The sequence below is a fragment of the Panthera pardus genome, unplaced genomic scaffold (genome assembly GCF_024362965.1).
Source record: "Panthera pardus isolate Hobbes unplaced genomic scaffold, ASM2436296v1 HiC_scaffold_24, whole genome shotgun sequence".
In the NCBI taxonomy this organism is placed as follows: Eukaryota; Metazoa; Chordata; class Mammalia; order Carnivora; family Felidae; genus Panthera; species Panthera pardus.
This window is the reverse complement of record NW_026526810.1, coordinates 138739177-138753948: the sequence shown is the minus strand read 5'-3', so window position 1 is coordinate 138753948 and position 14772 is coordinate 138739177. Positions and strand designations below refer to the sequence as shown.

At 50.3% G+C, this 14772-nt stretch overlaps 1 gene segment (V, D, J or C); it reads right to left on the bottom strand.

Moving 5' to 3' along the window:
• Positions 1-14772, bottom strand: part of LOC109261643 (Ig mu chain C region membrane-bound form-like) — a 32101-nt gene that overhangs the window by 12018 nt on the left and 5311 nt on the right. The window contains 3 exon segments of the C gene segment in view: positions 1417-1669; positions 3046-3179; positions 13652-14156. Of these exon segments, the coding sequence occupies positions 1417-1669; positions 3046-3179; positions 13652-14156 (892 nt within the window).

Here is a 14772-nt window from a genome sequence, read left to right as displayed (position 1 = left end):
AGACCCCAATTATGTTGATTATACCACAGTCACGGGGGCCCCCCAGGAGGCTTCAGTTACGTGGCCAGGCCACTCAAAGGAGCCGCCTTGTCCCCAACTGTGGAAAGGTGATCTCCAGCCCCGTGTCTGGGGGACCCTGTCTCTGCTTCCATTTCCTGGCTTCCAAAATGCCCCAAACCCCAGATCTCCCCAAGTGCAGCCAGAGTGGGAAGGGTGAGGACCCACCTGAAGACACGGTGACCGGGGTCCCGGGGCCCCAGTAGTTGAACCAGTTGTCACATTGTGACAATGTTGGTGGGGCCCCAGACAAGAAGTGGGGCCTGGCTAAGGCCTTGGTCCACCTCAGATCACAGCCAGTGGGGCTGAGAGGACCAGGTGGCCCCCGAAGCTGAGGGTGGCTGAGGTCCCTGGAGAGCCTGGCCACCAAACCAGCCCTAGATCTGAGACCCCGGCACCCTCCGTTTTCTCCCCAAATGCAGCCAAAACCTCCCGACAGAGAGAGGAGAGGAAAGCCGGGAGGACTCACCTGAGGACACCGTCACCGGGGTTCCTTGGCCCCAGTAGTCAAAGTAGTCACATTGACACGGGCCCCGCTAAGGGGTGTACAAAAACTTCACCCCCTGACTACTGCCTGGCTTCCTGAATCCTCAGGTGTGAGCCCCCTCCAGCCCTGGACACGGAGCCCCCTCTGCCAGCCTGCCTTCCACAGGCCGGAGGCCCCGCTCCCTGCAGAAAGGCCATCGGCAAGGTGGGAACCTCACAGCCTCAGAAGCAACCCTCTGGGCTCCCCAGAAGGCCCCACACAGACCAAGGAGCCTCCGGATATTTCTTCCCCAGCCCCGAGACAGAGGGAGCAGACAGAAAGTCATCTTACCTTGGGAGACAGTGACCTGGGTACCTTGGCCCCAGATACCAAAAGTATTGCACAGGGATACAGTCCCTGCTTCTCTCCAGACAAAAATCTTCCCTGGCCCCTTGTACGGGCTGGTACTCATTCCCCAAGGATGCAGCAGACACAGCTGGCTTCCCTGCCCCCAGCCACCCAACCCCAGGGCCACGAGGGAGGCAGGCAGGGGTGCAACTACTTGAGGAGATGGTGACCGGGATGCCCCGTCCCCACACGTCGAGCTCATAGCCACACTAGTGTGCCGGGCCAGCCCTTAGCACACAAATATCCAGGCCCGGCCCCAACCCTGCTCTGCCACAGCTTCTCCTTCCAGCCAACACCTGTCCCCGGGGCTTCTCTTCTCTCTGCCAGCTCTCAGCTTGCTTACCACCAGGAGCCCTGTCAGCTCTAAAGGCTAGTCCATAACGGGGCCGGGCCCAGCAGGCCTCGGGCACTCAGCCCATGGTGGAGCTGTGACCACCCCAGGGACCTGGCCTGAGGCCCCCAGAGCAGGTGCAAGGGGGACTCACCTGAGGAGATGGTGACCAGGGTGCCCTGGCCCCAAAACTGGAAGTAATCATAGGCACGGTGAGCTGTCCCTGTGCTGGGGACTGCAGAACCCCCCACAGCCAGGGTCCCCAGGGAGCCCCAGGAACTAGAAAGTCTGTTTTCCGCTTGAAGAGATGATCCACCCCGGGCCCTGGCATGTTCCTTCCTGACCTCAGTCTCCTGGCCCAGGCTTTGGATGTCCTTCCTGACATCCGACTCCCTTTGGTCCCGAGGTCACGTTCTCGCTGCTCTGCCTTCCGATGACCTTCACTGCCTGGGGCCCAGTGTTGCCCTCCCTCCCTGAACCACTGGCCAAGCTGCGCCCCAGCACCCAGCCCGCTGCATACACCATGCCTCCCCCGGGGCCTTGGCGACCCAGTCCATCCCTCTGGCTGGAACGCGTCTCTCTGTCATGACCACTTGGGAAATCCCCTGGCCTTCTGTGACCAGCTCAACACCACTCCCTCCCCTCCCCCGGCTTCGTTGGGCTGCCCAGCGACTCCCGCCCCCGGCCCTGCAGTGAGCCCCAGAGAATGAGCAGCTGGCCGCCCTGGGAGTGCTCTGGCACTGGGTTTCTGTAGAGCTGTCGGTCACGGTGGCCCTGGTTAGCATTATGGTTCCTGGCTTAGCCAAAACCCCACGGGCTGTAAGGCAGGCGAGGGGAAGCTTGGTGGTGGGCCACAGGGCACACAGGAGACCCGGACCTCCATCTGCCATCATTCCTGAGTCACGAGCACACAATGATCAAAATATTGAAGGCCTCCCCCACGCATTTTCCTTCTTTCTTTCAGAAATAAGAGCAGATCCAAGGCTGGGTCCATGGGCCACCTGCATTTGAGCTGTGTTGTCTGAGAACATCCCCAGTGGCAGCCCGTGGGCCCCCCCCCACCCCAGGCTCATGGCTGACCAGAGAGGTGGGCCCCATGGGGCCAGAGTCTCAGTCTGTGATACTGCCCCTCCTCAGCTCACACAGGTAGAGGCAGCAGCATCTATGTCCTTAACTCTGCCCACTCATGTCTTCTGTGGACCAGGACTCCCAGGAGGCCAGGGCCACACCAAGCCCTTCATGCCCCCGGGGAGAGATGTCTGTGTTCCCACCCATCAGACCTGGGGCTGAGTGCTGGGACTCACAGGCTCCCACGGGCCAGCTGTGAGTGTGGCAGGTGTGTGTGACAGGGCGGGGGGAGACAGAAAGGGAGACAACCAAGGACTGGGAGGGATGATGAGACCCCGAGGCTTGTGGCCGAGCGGGTGAGGGAAGGGCATGCTAGAAGCACATGTGTCTGTGTGCCTGTGGGTTTGGGTGCATAACTCCAGGCACAGGGACAGCCAGAGCCCTGATCCAGGCTGGGCTGTGGGCCTGGAGAAGAGTGGCAGGTGGCTTGGTTGTAGATGGACTCAAGATGGCCTATGTGCCCTTTGAAGAAGCTGAGGGTCTTTCTCTGGAAAGTTCTGTCTAGTATGGCATGGAGTATGGATGTGGGCTGGGCTGGGGCCACCAGGAGTAGGAAGGCCGTGGGGCTGTGGGAGGCAGAGGGCAGGGACCACAGGCGTGTCTGAGGTGGGGCTCCCAAGAAGCAGGACCAAGGCTGGGGCTCCAGGTCACTGGCCTGGTCTTTGGGAAATGGGGGCAATGCTGGAGGTGTAGGCACAGCAATGGTGCAGGTGGTGATGTTGGCCTCAGGTGTGAGGTGCCGGGGAGACCCCGCTGTGATGCTGGGGTTCAGGACCTCTCCAGAAACAGCTGGACCGCAGCATGTGGACAGTGTCCGGGTCTGGGGCAATGAGGGTGAGCCTGGGGAGTGCTGCGGGGATGCCCTGTGTGAAGGCGGATAGGCTCAGTGGCCTGGAGGTGTCTGTGGAGGAAGCAGGCGCGGGAGGAGAGGCAGGGGTGAGGCGGGGAGAGTGGAGCAGGAACAGGGACTCTGTAGCCTGAGAACTGGCCAGCCCTGGGGACCCGGGGGCCAGGGAAGACTGAGGAGTGGGGCATGGCCTGTGCCTTCTCCCCACCCTCATGCCCAGCCTCCAGTGCCTGCCCTCCACAGGCCATGGGGGTGGCTCCTGGCCTGCAGACCGGGCTTCCTGCAGCCCCAGCCCCTTTATGGAGGCTCTTTGTGCTGTGGTCTTGGCTCTGGGGCCTCCTGTCTCCTTTTAGGGACCAAAGGGCAAGGTCTGCTTCTGGCCCTTGAGGAAGCACCTGCTCTGGCTTTCTAGGGCCTTCCGTTCCTGGCTGGGGCAGGGAAGGTGCCCTTCATGCCCTGCTGGCCCTCCCCCACAGTAGAGAGCCAGCCAGGCTGCAGGCATTGTCTGGCCTGCAGAGGACCCAGTTCAGCTCTTGTAGACCAGTGTGTCCTATCGGGCCCCTGGGCAGGGTAGGAGCTGACCTTGGCAGAGCTCTTTGAGCCTTCTAGAAAGATCTCTGACCTGTCATCCCTGGTTTTTCCTGGCAATCCATGTGGAGTTTGGGTCGGGGCAGCTGTGGTGGGTCCTGAGCCTGCAAACCATGCTGCTGGCTGTGGTCATGCCCAGGCTGGGCTCCTTCTGCAGCATCCCACAGCCCAGTTCCGGGAGCCTGCCCTTGCCCCTCTCTCCACCACAAGCACATGTCGGGGAAAGGACATGGGTGTCACAGGTGGGTGCCCCAGTGAGTGCCGGGCATGGTGTCTGGATCGGTGTAATGGGGTGTCCAGAATGGGGCTATCTGCTCAGTCTTCCAGGCTCTGCCCATAGCTGCAGCCTCCAGGGGCCCTACCGCTTCCAGAATGGAGACTGAGAAGGTGTCTCCTGGCTCGGCTGCTACGAGCAAGACTCTAGTGGAGCTGAAGGCTGAACCCCTGGGATGGGAGGGGAGGGCACCCTGTCACTCAGCTCCCCTGTTAGTCATGGCATGTCCATGCAAGTGCTTCTGAAAACAGCCAGTGAGCTAGGAGTGGCTAGATGGGGCCTTGAGGTCCTTCCAGGCCTTGGTGGGCTAATCACACTCTAGGGTCGCATTCCCCCAGGATCGGACACTGTGGTAGACCAGATGGCCAGAATGCAAGTAGTTGAAAACATTCCTAATGTGCACAGGGAGAGGCTTTGTGTCTGAGATTTGCCTTGATGGCAGAGGCCGTCAGGGAACTGACTCCTGAGCACTTTCCCCCAGAAGGAAGGTCTTTATGCATGAGAAACATGACAGGAAAGTCCTTCTTGCTTCACTTCTTAGGCCAGAAGCAACACAAGAGCAAATGGCTGCTGCTGCTGCTGCTAAACCAACAGTTGTGAGAAGCCACCAAAGGGAATAGAAAGGAACGAGAAACTGAATTTCCCTCCTCAAATAACCTATGATGAGCAAAAAAAAAAAGAGTAAAAACCAGAAAGAAGGCAAGAGCTTACAAACAAACAAACAAACAAACAAACAAACAAAATGGGTGGAAACACAAAATGCTACGGTCAAAGAAAGAGTGAGGATCCAGCAGCTGCTGGCACGCTCCCCACTTCATCCCTATAGCCCACAAGATGCAGTGGGGAGTTAACAAAGCCCAGAGAAGGCCCATATGTTCCTCCCGTTCCTGAGGGAAGGGGTGGGCCAGGGGGTCCGCGTGCCACAGGACAGAGCACGTTCAGTGCACGGGACAAAGGATCCACAGCATCAGTCTTCTCAGTGAGTGAGGAGTCAGGACAGGAGTCTGCCCAGCTGCCGAGGCTATGGGGTGGTGGTCGGGAGCCCTGTGGATGTCTGGCTGCTCCTTCGTGGTGGGAGAGGGGCTGCTGCCGACACTGGCTCCTGAAGCAGGAGGGACGGCCAGGAGCAAATGCACTCTCATTGCCAGTCTGGCTTTTTGTTCAAGAAAGGAAGCCCCAGCTTCCCCTGAATCTCCTTGTCCAGACCACATCCTTGTGTCCATCTGGGGCCTCCATCATGGTCTTGTCCCCCGGACCTAGGAGTGTTGGTTCTCTTTTCGCTGGGGTCCAAGAGCCCATACTGCTGGATGGACACCTCATTTCAACCTGCTCTCTGGCTGGCATGGGAGCTGCCACAAGGACGGGGAGGGCGGCCACAAAGGGTTGTTAGTGATGGAAGCAGTAGCTCCAGGGCTCGGGTACTCAGGGCAGTACCCTTCCCCCTGGAGTGGGACAAGCCTGTCCCTCTGGTCAGTCCCTGCAATGACCTGGACATTCACAGAACCTCAGAAATCATGACATCTCCTTCTCCCCTTCTTTTCCTGAAGGCTGGGCTGAAGCAAATCAGGCCAAGCTCAATCCTCAGCCAACGGCACTGAGGGGTGTCTGCAGCACGATGTCCCCCTTGCCGTTCCCTCGCCATTGCTGGCATGCTCTCGCGGGGCGGGGGCGGGGGTTCCAGCTGTATGCACTTTTGAGGCAGTGTTCAAGCTTTTCTCTTGTGGGCTGTCCTGACTTGGCCTCAGAGGCTCTCACCCCTTCGCCACTGTCCCCACAGACTCCTGTCATCAAAGGCTCCCAGCGAGGAGTGAGTGAATGGGAAGAGCCAAGTAGCCTCGGAATTCTTGGGGCGCTCCCAATGGCCATTGGTCAAGGCTTGGCACCTAAACTGTATTAGAGAAAGTGGATGCTCTTTGGATAAAGGGTCTGGGTGGACAGAACCAGGAATCACGGCTCCCTCAGTTACCAGAGCATGAAGACAATGAGGGGCCGCCACCACAGCCACTGACCCACCAGAGTTGGCTCCTGTGTGGTGAGTTGCTTTCCTGTTGGTGGCTCCCTAAGGCCCCTGCAGTGGGTAGACCAGCTGGTTTTCTTGGAGTAGGGAAGAGGCAAGAGTGTGCAGAGGTGCAGCTACATCCTGCTCCACATTTACCGTAATTTTCCTTGGAAAGACTCTTGAACGCTCTGAGGCTTAAGATCCCTCATATGCAGAAACACGGGTAATAGCATCTTGCTTACGAGAGTCTTGTGGGATTAAGAGGTAGTGATGCATAAGAGGCCCTTGGTGACAGGAACTCACAGAGAGAAGATCTAAGGAGAGTCATAAGCTATGACATGGAGGCTGAAATATTTGCCTCCATAAAATTTAAAAGTCGTTTTATTTTACTTTATTTCATCACGATGAGTGCATTCCTATCTCACCTGCCCCCTCCCCTGCCCTTCTGTAACCATCACTTTGCTCTTTATGGTTAAGAGTGTTTTTTTTTTTTTACTTTTAGGGAGAGAGGTTAGGGGGAGAGGCAGAAGTGGGGGGAGAGAGAGTGAGAGAGAGAGAGAGAGAGAGAGAGAGAGAGAGAATCCCAAGCAGGCTCCATGCTGTGCATGGATGTGGGGCTTGATCCCAGGACACTGGGATCTTGACCTGAGTCAAAATCAAGAGTCGGATGCTCAAGTGACAGAGCCACCAAAGGGCCCTAAGAGTCTGTTTTTTGGCTTGTCTCTTTTTCTTTGTTCCTATGTTTTGTTTCTTAAATTCATATATGAGTGAAATCATATGATATTTGTCTTTCTTTGATTGACTTATTTAGCTTAGTATAATTCATTCTAGCTCCATCCACATCCTTGCAAATGGCAAGGCTCCATTCTTTTTCATCACTGAGTAGTATCCATTGTATACATATACCACATCTTTATCTGTTCATCAGTTGGTGGACATTTGAGCTCTTTCCATAATTTGGTTATTGTTGATAGTGCTGCTATAAACATTGGGGTGCATGTGCCCCTTTAAATTAGTATTTTTGTATCCTGTGGGTAAATACCCAGTAGTGCAATTCCTGGATCATAGGGTAGTTCTATTTTTAACGTTTTGAGGAATGTCCATACTGTTCTCCAGAGTGGCTGCACCGGTTTGCATTCCCACTAACAGTGGAAGAAGGTTCCTGTTTCTCCACATCCTCGAAAACACTTGCTGTTTCCTGAGTTGTTAATTTTAGCCATTCTGACAGGTGTGAGGTGAGGTGGTACCTCATCGTGGTTTTAATTTGTATTTCCATGATGACGACTGATGTTGAGCATCTTTTCATGTGTCTGTTGGCTACCTGTAGGTCTTCTTTGGAGAAATGTCTGTTCATGTGTTCTCCCCATTTTTATATTGGATTATTTGTTTTTTTTGGGTGTTGAGGTTAAGTTCTTTATAGATTTTTGATACTAACCCTTTATGAGATATGTCATTTTCAAATATCTTCTCCCATTCTGTCAGTTGTCTTTTAGTTTTGTTGATCATTTCCTTCACTGTGAAGAAGCTTTTTATCTTGATGAGGTCCCAAGAGTTCATTTTTGCTTTTGTTTCCCTTGCCTCTGGAGACATGTCTAGTAAGAAGTCACTGTGATCAAGGTCAAAGATGTTGCTGCCTGTTTTCTCTTGTAGGATTTTGATGTTTTTCTGTATTACATTTAAGTCTTTCATCCATTTTGAGTTTATTTTTGTGTATGCTGTAAGAAAGTGGTCCAGTTTCAATCTTCTGCGTGTTGCTGTCCAGTATTCCCAACACCATTTGTTGAAGGGACTGTCTTTTTCCTATTGGATATTCTTTCTTGCTTTGTTGAAGATTTGTTGACCATCTAGCTGTGGATCCATTTCTGGGCTTTGTATTCTGTTCCATTGACCTAACTGTCTGTTTTTGTGCCAGCACCACACCATCTTGATGCTTACAGCTTTGTAATGCAGCTTGAAGTTTGGAATCGTAGTGTTTCCAGCTTGTCTTTTCTTTTTCAAGATTGCTGTGAATATTTGCCATCTTTTGTTGTTCCATACATATTTTAGAATTATTTGTTCTAGCTCTGTGAAGAATGCTGATGCTTTCTTTTAATATAATTTATTGTCAAATTGGTTTCCATACAACACCCAGTGCTCATCCCAACAAGTGCCCCCCTTCAATGCCTATCACTCACTTTACCCTCTCCCCCACCCCACATTCACCCTCAGTCTGTTCTCAGCATTTAAAACTCTCTTATGATTTTCCTCCCAATCTCTCTGTAACTTTCTTTTCCCCTTCCCCTCCCCCATGGTCTTCTGTTAAGTTTCTCAAGATTCACATATGAGTGAAAACATATGGTATCTGTCTTTCTCTGCCTGACTTATTTCACTTAGCATAACACTCTCCAGTTCCATCCACGGTGATGCAAATGGCCATATTTCATTCTTTCTCATTGCCAACTACTATTCCATTGTATATATAAACCACATCTTATTTATCTATTTGTCAATTGATGGACATTTAGGCTTTTTCCATAATTTGGCTATTGTTGAAAGTGCTGCTATAAACATTGGGGTACATGTGCACCTATGCATCAGCACTCCTGTATCCCTTGGGTAAATTCCTAGCAGTGCTATTGCTGGGTCATAGGGTAGGTCTATTTTTAATTTTTGAGGAACCTCCACACTGTTTTCCAGAGCGGCTGCACCAGTTTGCATTCCCACCAACAGTGCAACAGGGTTCCCATTTCTCCACATCTTCTCCAGCATCTATAGTCTCCTGATTTGTTTATTTTAGCCACTCTGACCGGTGTGAGGTGGTATCTTAGTGTGGTTTTGATTTGTATTTCCCTGATGAGGAGTGATGTTCAACATCTTTTCATGTGTCTGTTGGCCATCTGGAAGTCTTCTCTGGAGAAGTGTCTATTCATGTCTTCTGCCCATTTCTTCACTGGATTATTTGCTTTTCGGGTGTGGAGTTTGGTGAGTTCTTTATAAATTTTGGATACTAACCTTTTATCCTATATGTCATTTGCAAGTATCTTTTCCCATTCCATTGGTTGCCTTTTAGTTTTGTTGATTGTTTCCTTTGCAGCACAAAGGCTTTTTTATCTTGATGAGATCTCAATAGTTCATTTTTGCTTTTAATTTCCTTGCTTTTGGAATAAGAAATTGCTATGGCTGAGGTCAAAGAGGTTTTTTCCTGCTTTCTCCCCTAGGGTTTTGATGGTTTCCTGACTCACATTCAGGTCCTTCATCCATTTTGAGTTTACTTTTGTGTATGGTGTAAGAAAGTGGTCTAGTTTCATTCTTTTGCATGTTGCTCTCCAGTTCTCCCAGCACCATTTGTTAAAGAGACTGTCTTTTTTCCATTGGATATTCTTTCCTGCTTTGTCAAAGATTAGTTGGCCATACATTTGTGGGCCCAATTCTGGAGTCTCTATTCTATTCCATTGGTCTCTATTCTATTCCATGTTTCTGTTTTTGTGCCAATAACATACTGTCTTGATGATTACAGCTTTGTAATAGAGGCTAAAGTCTGGGATTGTGATGCATCCTGCTTTGGTTTTCTTCTTCAGTATTACTTTGGTTATTTGGGGTCTTTTGTGGTTCCATACAAATTTTAGGATTGTTTGTTCTAGTTTTGAGAAGAATGCTGGTGCAATTTTGATTGGGATGCATTGAATGTGTAGATTGCTTTGGATAGTATTGACATTTTAACATGTTCTTTCGATCCATGAGCATGGAAAGTCTTTCCATTTCTTTGTGTTATCTTTAATTTCTTTCATCAGTGTTTTATAGTTTTCAGCCTACAGATCTTTTAACTCTTTGGTTAGGTTTGTTCCTAGGTATCTTATTGTTTTTGGTGCAATTGTAAATGGTATTGATTCCTTAATTTTTCTTTCTGTTGTTTCATTATTGCTGTATAGAAATGCAACAGATTTTTGTATGTTGATTTTATATTCTGCAACTTTGCTGAATTCATGTATTAATTCTAGCAATTTTTTGGTGGAGTCTTTTGGGTTTTCTACATAGAGCATCATATTGTCTGCAAATCATGAAAGTTTGGCTTCTTCCTTGCCAATTTGAATGCCCTTTATTTCTTTTAGTTGTCTGATTGCTGAGGGTAAAGATTCCCACACTATGTTAAATAGTAATGATGAGAGTGGGCATTTCTGTATTGTTCCTGGCCATAGAGGAAAAGCTCTGTTTTTCCCGATTGAGGATGACATTAGCTGTAGAATTTTCATATATGGCCTTTATGATGTTGAGGTATGTTCCCTCGGTCCCTACTTTGTTGAGGGTTTTTATCAAGAATGGATGCTGTACTTTGTCAAATGCTTTTTCTGCATCTGTTGAGAGGACCATATGGTTCTTATCCTTTCTCTTATTAATATGATGTATCACGTTGATTGATTTGTGAATATTAAACCACCATTGCATTCTGGGAATAAATCCCACTTAAACATGGTGCATGGTTGTTTTTTTTTTTTTGTTTTAACACCAATTTATTCTGATTATAAAAAATGTTTATGAAGTTTTAACGAAGCAAGGGAGTGCTTATGATGTCACAGTAAGCAAGTAACAGCAACAAGATATTTGTCCAGTGATTGTGCTAGACACTCCGATGAGTACTTTCTAGGCATGTTCTCATTTCCTCTCCATTTTTACATATATAAACTGAGACTCAGGAAAGTTTAATGGTATGATCACACAGCCAAGCAGGGTATTGAAACTCATGAGTCTTAAATACTCCAGGCCTTATCATGTAGGAAAAACCATGATATAAAGTAGTGTGTGGTTTTATCCCACTTACATTAAAAAGTTCATTATGTAAGTTAAAAATATTTAACAATTAAAAATACAGACTTCTATGATGCAGACTAAACACACTGAGAGTGACAGCAAGTGGGGGAGTCATTTAGACTGAATCATTTTAAGAGGGGAAAAAAGCTTCCAAATAGAGTTTTTTAATGTTCAAATTAAAATACTGATATTAGAAATGAAAAGAGTGGATAAACTGAAATACATTGTCTTAGAAAGAGAATAATTATAAAAGAAAATTTCCCAAGTAGAATCACAGTGCTAAGGAGGACCAAAATATATTCATCCTTAAAGAGAATAATAGTCCACCAAATAAATCTACCCCTTTCTTAAAAGTTTCTGAAGGTTTTTCTCTTCCTTTGTTGATTTGTTCAAATATTTATCCTTCAGTAAGGAAGTACTTCCTAAGATTTAATACAAATCTATTATATCACCACTCTCTCCTTTAATACTTCATGTTTGAGAATTTCATTTATAAAATATGAGGCATAATCTGCAGAGTAAAGGCAAAAAAAAAAAAAAAATGGCTGATTCCAAAGCCTGAGGTCTTCTACAAAATAAAATGAGGACTGAGAATCAGAATAAAACAAAAATTTTTCTTGGAGAAGAAAGATTCTAGGAACAAGTATACCTGGTTTTCTTGTTTGGCTTTAGAAAATTGTTCTTGGACAGTATCATTCTCATGAGCCAAGATATCTCTTTCCCTGGCAATCTGAGCCAGCTCATCATTTGTTTCATCCAATTGCCGACGCATTCTGGAAATGTCTTGTTCACACATAATTAGGGCTTCAGTAGACTGTCTTGATGCCTGTTCCATCTCAGCAATGATATTCTTCATGCCTGAAATGGTCTTTTCTTTCATTGCCAAACTCTCTCCAAGGGATGCAATGTTCTCAGATTTTTTATCCAAACGTGCTTGTAGGCATTCCTTTTCTTTAGCCAGATCGTTGAGGGTTTGGTGCATGATTTTTTAAACATACTGTTGGATTTGGTTTGCTAGTATTTTGTGAGGATTTTTGCATCCATGTTCACTAGAGATGTTGGCCTGTGGTTCTCTTTTTTGGTGGTGTCTTTATTTCATTTTATTATTAGGGTAATGCTGACATGATAGAATGAATTTGGAAGTTTTTCTTTCTCTTGAATTTTATGGAACAGTTTGAGAGGAATGGGTATTCACTCCTCTTTAAATGTCTGGTAGAATTGGAGACTGAAATCTCGTCACAAGAAAACGGCTGCCTTGGCTCAAATGTTTCTGCTTCTCCTTTTCTGTGTGGTGCTCACGAGCTGTTTGTTTTGTTTGTCATCTTGTCCACAAGTGCTTCCCCTCAGTGGACACAGTGAGACCACTCACACTTGCTGAGAGGACAGACATGTTGGTGTCCATCCTATCCTAGCCGTTCATGTCATGATTCCTGCTTTTCAATTCCCAAAAGAAGTTTTCCATTTCAAGCTGCCCTTCTCTGCTCTTTGAGTATGCAGTGGTTGCTCTGTTGTGACAACGTCTCGCAATGTGTGGCCTCCGCTCCGCGAGGTGTGAAAGTCCTGGCTCCTTGTCATGCCCACTTCCTTCCCGCCTCTGGTCACAGGGTCCTCCTCGGACCTCTGCTCTCTTACTAAACGGTGTACCTGGCTCTGCCTCCACCCCTCCCACCTGGGTCCACCTCATTGACGTCCTTGGGCACCTAGCTTTCCGCCTGCAGCAGCGGCTGTCACCTGCCCTGACCTGGCACTTTTGCTGGTGGGGAAATTTCTGCTTTGTCGGGACAGAACCCATCTCCTCTCTGTTCGGTCTCCCCAGCCACTTGGGTCTCAGCCTCATGTTTTAACCACATTAGTATTTTCCACGGGTTTTGTGGCCCCAGCTTCTCCGTGCATCTATTGGTGGCTGATGTCTTTTCACGAGCAATTTTGCCATGTGGGGGTTACAGAAACCTATTCACTGGATTCTTGAATGTTCAAACTGTTTTTCAGTAGTGTTACTTTTTCTTGTTGTTGATAAGGCACTTTAGTTCTAAAACTGAGACATAATTGACATATAACATGTAAGTTTAAGGTATCCGCGTATGATTGTTATGGCAGAGCTAACACCCCATGGGGGTCACATAATTATCATTTCTTTTTTGTGTTGGGAATAATTAGGATGTGGTCTCTCAGCAAGTTGGAAGTTTACGATACAGTATCGCTGACTGCACTCCCTAGGCTGTGCATCGGACCTCCAGAACTGGTTCATCTGCTAGTTGTAAGTTTACACCCCAAACCACGTCTCCCCTACTCCCCCACCTCCAGCCCTTGGTTGCCATCTTTTGACCCTCTGTTTCGAGGAGTTCGGCTTTTTAAGTTTCTGTACGTAAGTGAGATCACACAGCGTCTTTCTGTGGCTCGTGTCACTCTGCATAATGCCCTTGAGGCCCACCCGTGTGGGCCGACAGCAGGATTCCCTTTGTGTGGCTGAGTGACACAGTCCACTGTGTGGACACCATGTCTTCTCTATGTGTCCGCCCGAGGTGGACACTTAGCTTGCTGCCACGTCTTCAGTGGCCTCATTTTGGAAGGACAGACAGGCTCCCGCCTTCCCCTGTGACCTGTCGTGCTGCTCACGGCTGCCTGGCGCTGATCGTGGGGTCAGAAATGGAGGAGCCTGTGTCTCCCCTTTCTGAGGAGTTCGTCTTTTTGAATCCTGCCCAAGTCGATTCTTTCCAACGCTAACGAAAGAAGAGGAGGGAAGATGTATTTTAAAATGGAATTCATACGCTCCATCCTGGCACAGGCACAATCTGCGGCCGACAGGGAGCCTCGCGCGCCTGAGACGAGGGACCCATCGTGCAGGCCTTCGTCCCCGAGGCCGGGCCGTGCGTGTGTCTGACGGCCGTCCCGGGCGTTGTGTTTTCCGTCACAAGTCCCGCTGCTCCGTTCATTACTCTCCACTGGTGACGGATGATCGCGTGGACGTGTCCTTCTGTGGCCCGGTTTCCCTGGGGACTCCTCCTCCGGTGCCGGTGCGGCTCGCTGCTGTTCTCCCAGTTCACACTCGCTCTCGTCGTCTCCCGAAGTGCCCCCCTGGACGCGCTCTTTTTGTAGCGTCTCGTCGGAGGGAGGACGGGGCGGACGCCGGGGCGGGGCAGCCTCGGGAGCTCCGCGGCCCGGGGACGGGGGACGGGGACGGGGTGGGCGGGCGGCTGGGGTGACCCGCGCTGGGCACCGAGGGGCCCTGCGGACCGCGGTCCCCGCCCCCCGCGGGTCGTGGCACACGAGGCGCTGGGACCAGGGAGAGGTGTTCGTGGGCAGAACGCCGGGCCTTCTCGGCTGTCCTGTGGCCTCCGTCACGTGGGCTCTGCAGGTGTCAGCGGCTCGTGGCTCCTCCCTGCGTCCTGTGCATTCGCGTTACCTCAGTCTCCCTAGGGTCACCAAAAATGGACGTTCTCCTCGCCACGATTCTACATGTGTGTCTCCGCCGATTCTGGGAAGCTGAGGGGCAAGTGCTGTGTGTGGGGGGGAGGGGGGAGGGGGGAGGGGGGAGGGGGGTCCCGGAAGGAGGAAGCCACAGGCGGTGGGAACTGCGAGCCTCTACCACGCCCAGGAGCTCCTGGGACTCAAGCTGCTTCCCCTCCTTCTCCACTCCGCCCTGCGTCCCCAGAGGGGACCTGTATCCAGTACCTGGCCCGGCTCTCCGGCCTCCGGTCCAACCAGCTCCGGGCCCCACCCCCGCCCTGGCAGGTGCAGCCCCCCCCCCCCCCCCGAACATCCCCAGGGGGACCTGTGCTCCCCCAGCTCCCCGCCTGCCCGCCCGCTGGTGGCCTGGCCGCATTCGTGCCTCTCTCCACCCTTTACTGCTGCCTTTGGGGTTGGCTAATTAAACAATATTTTCAGTATT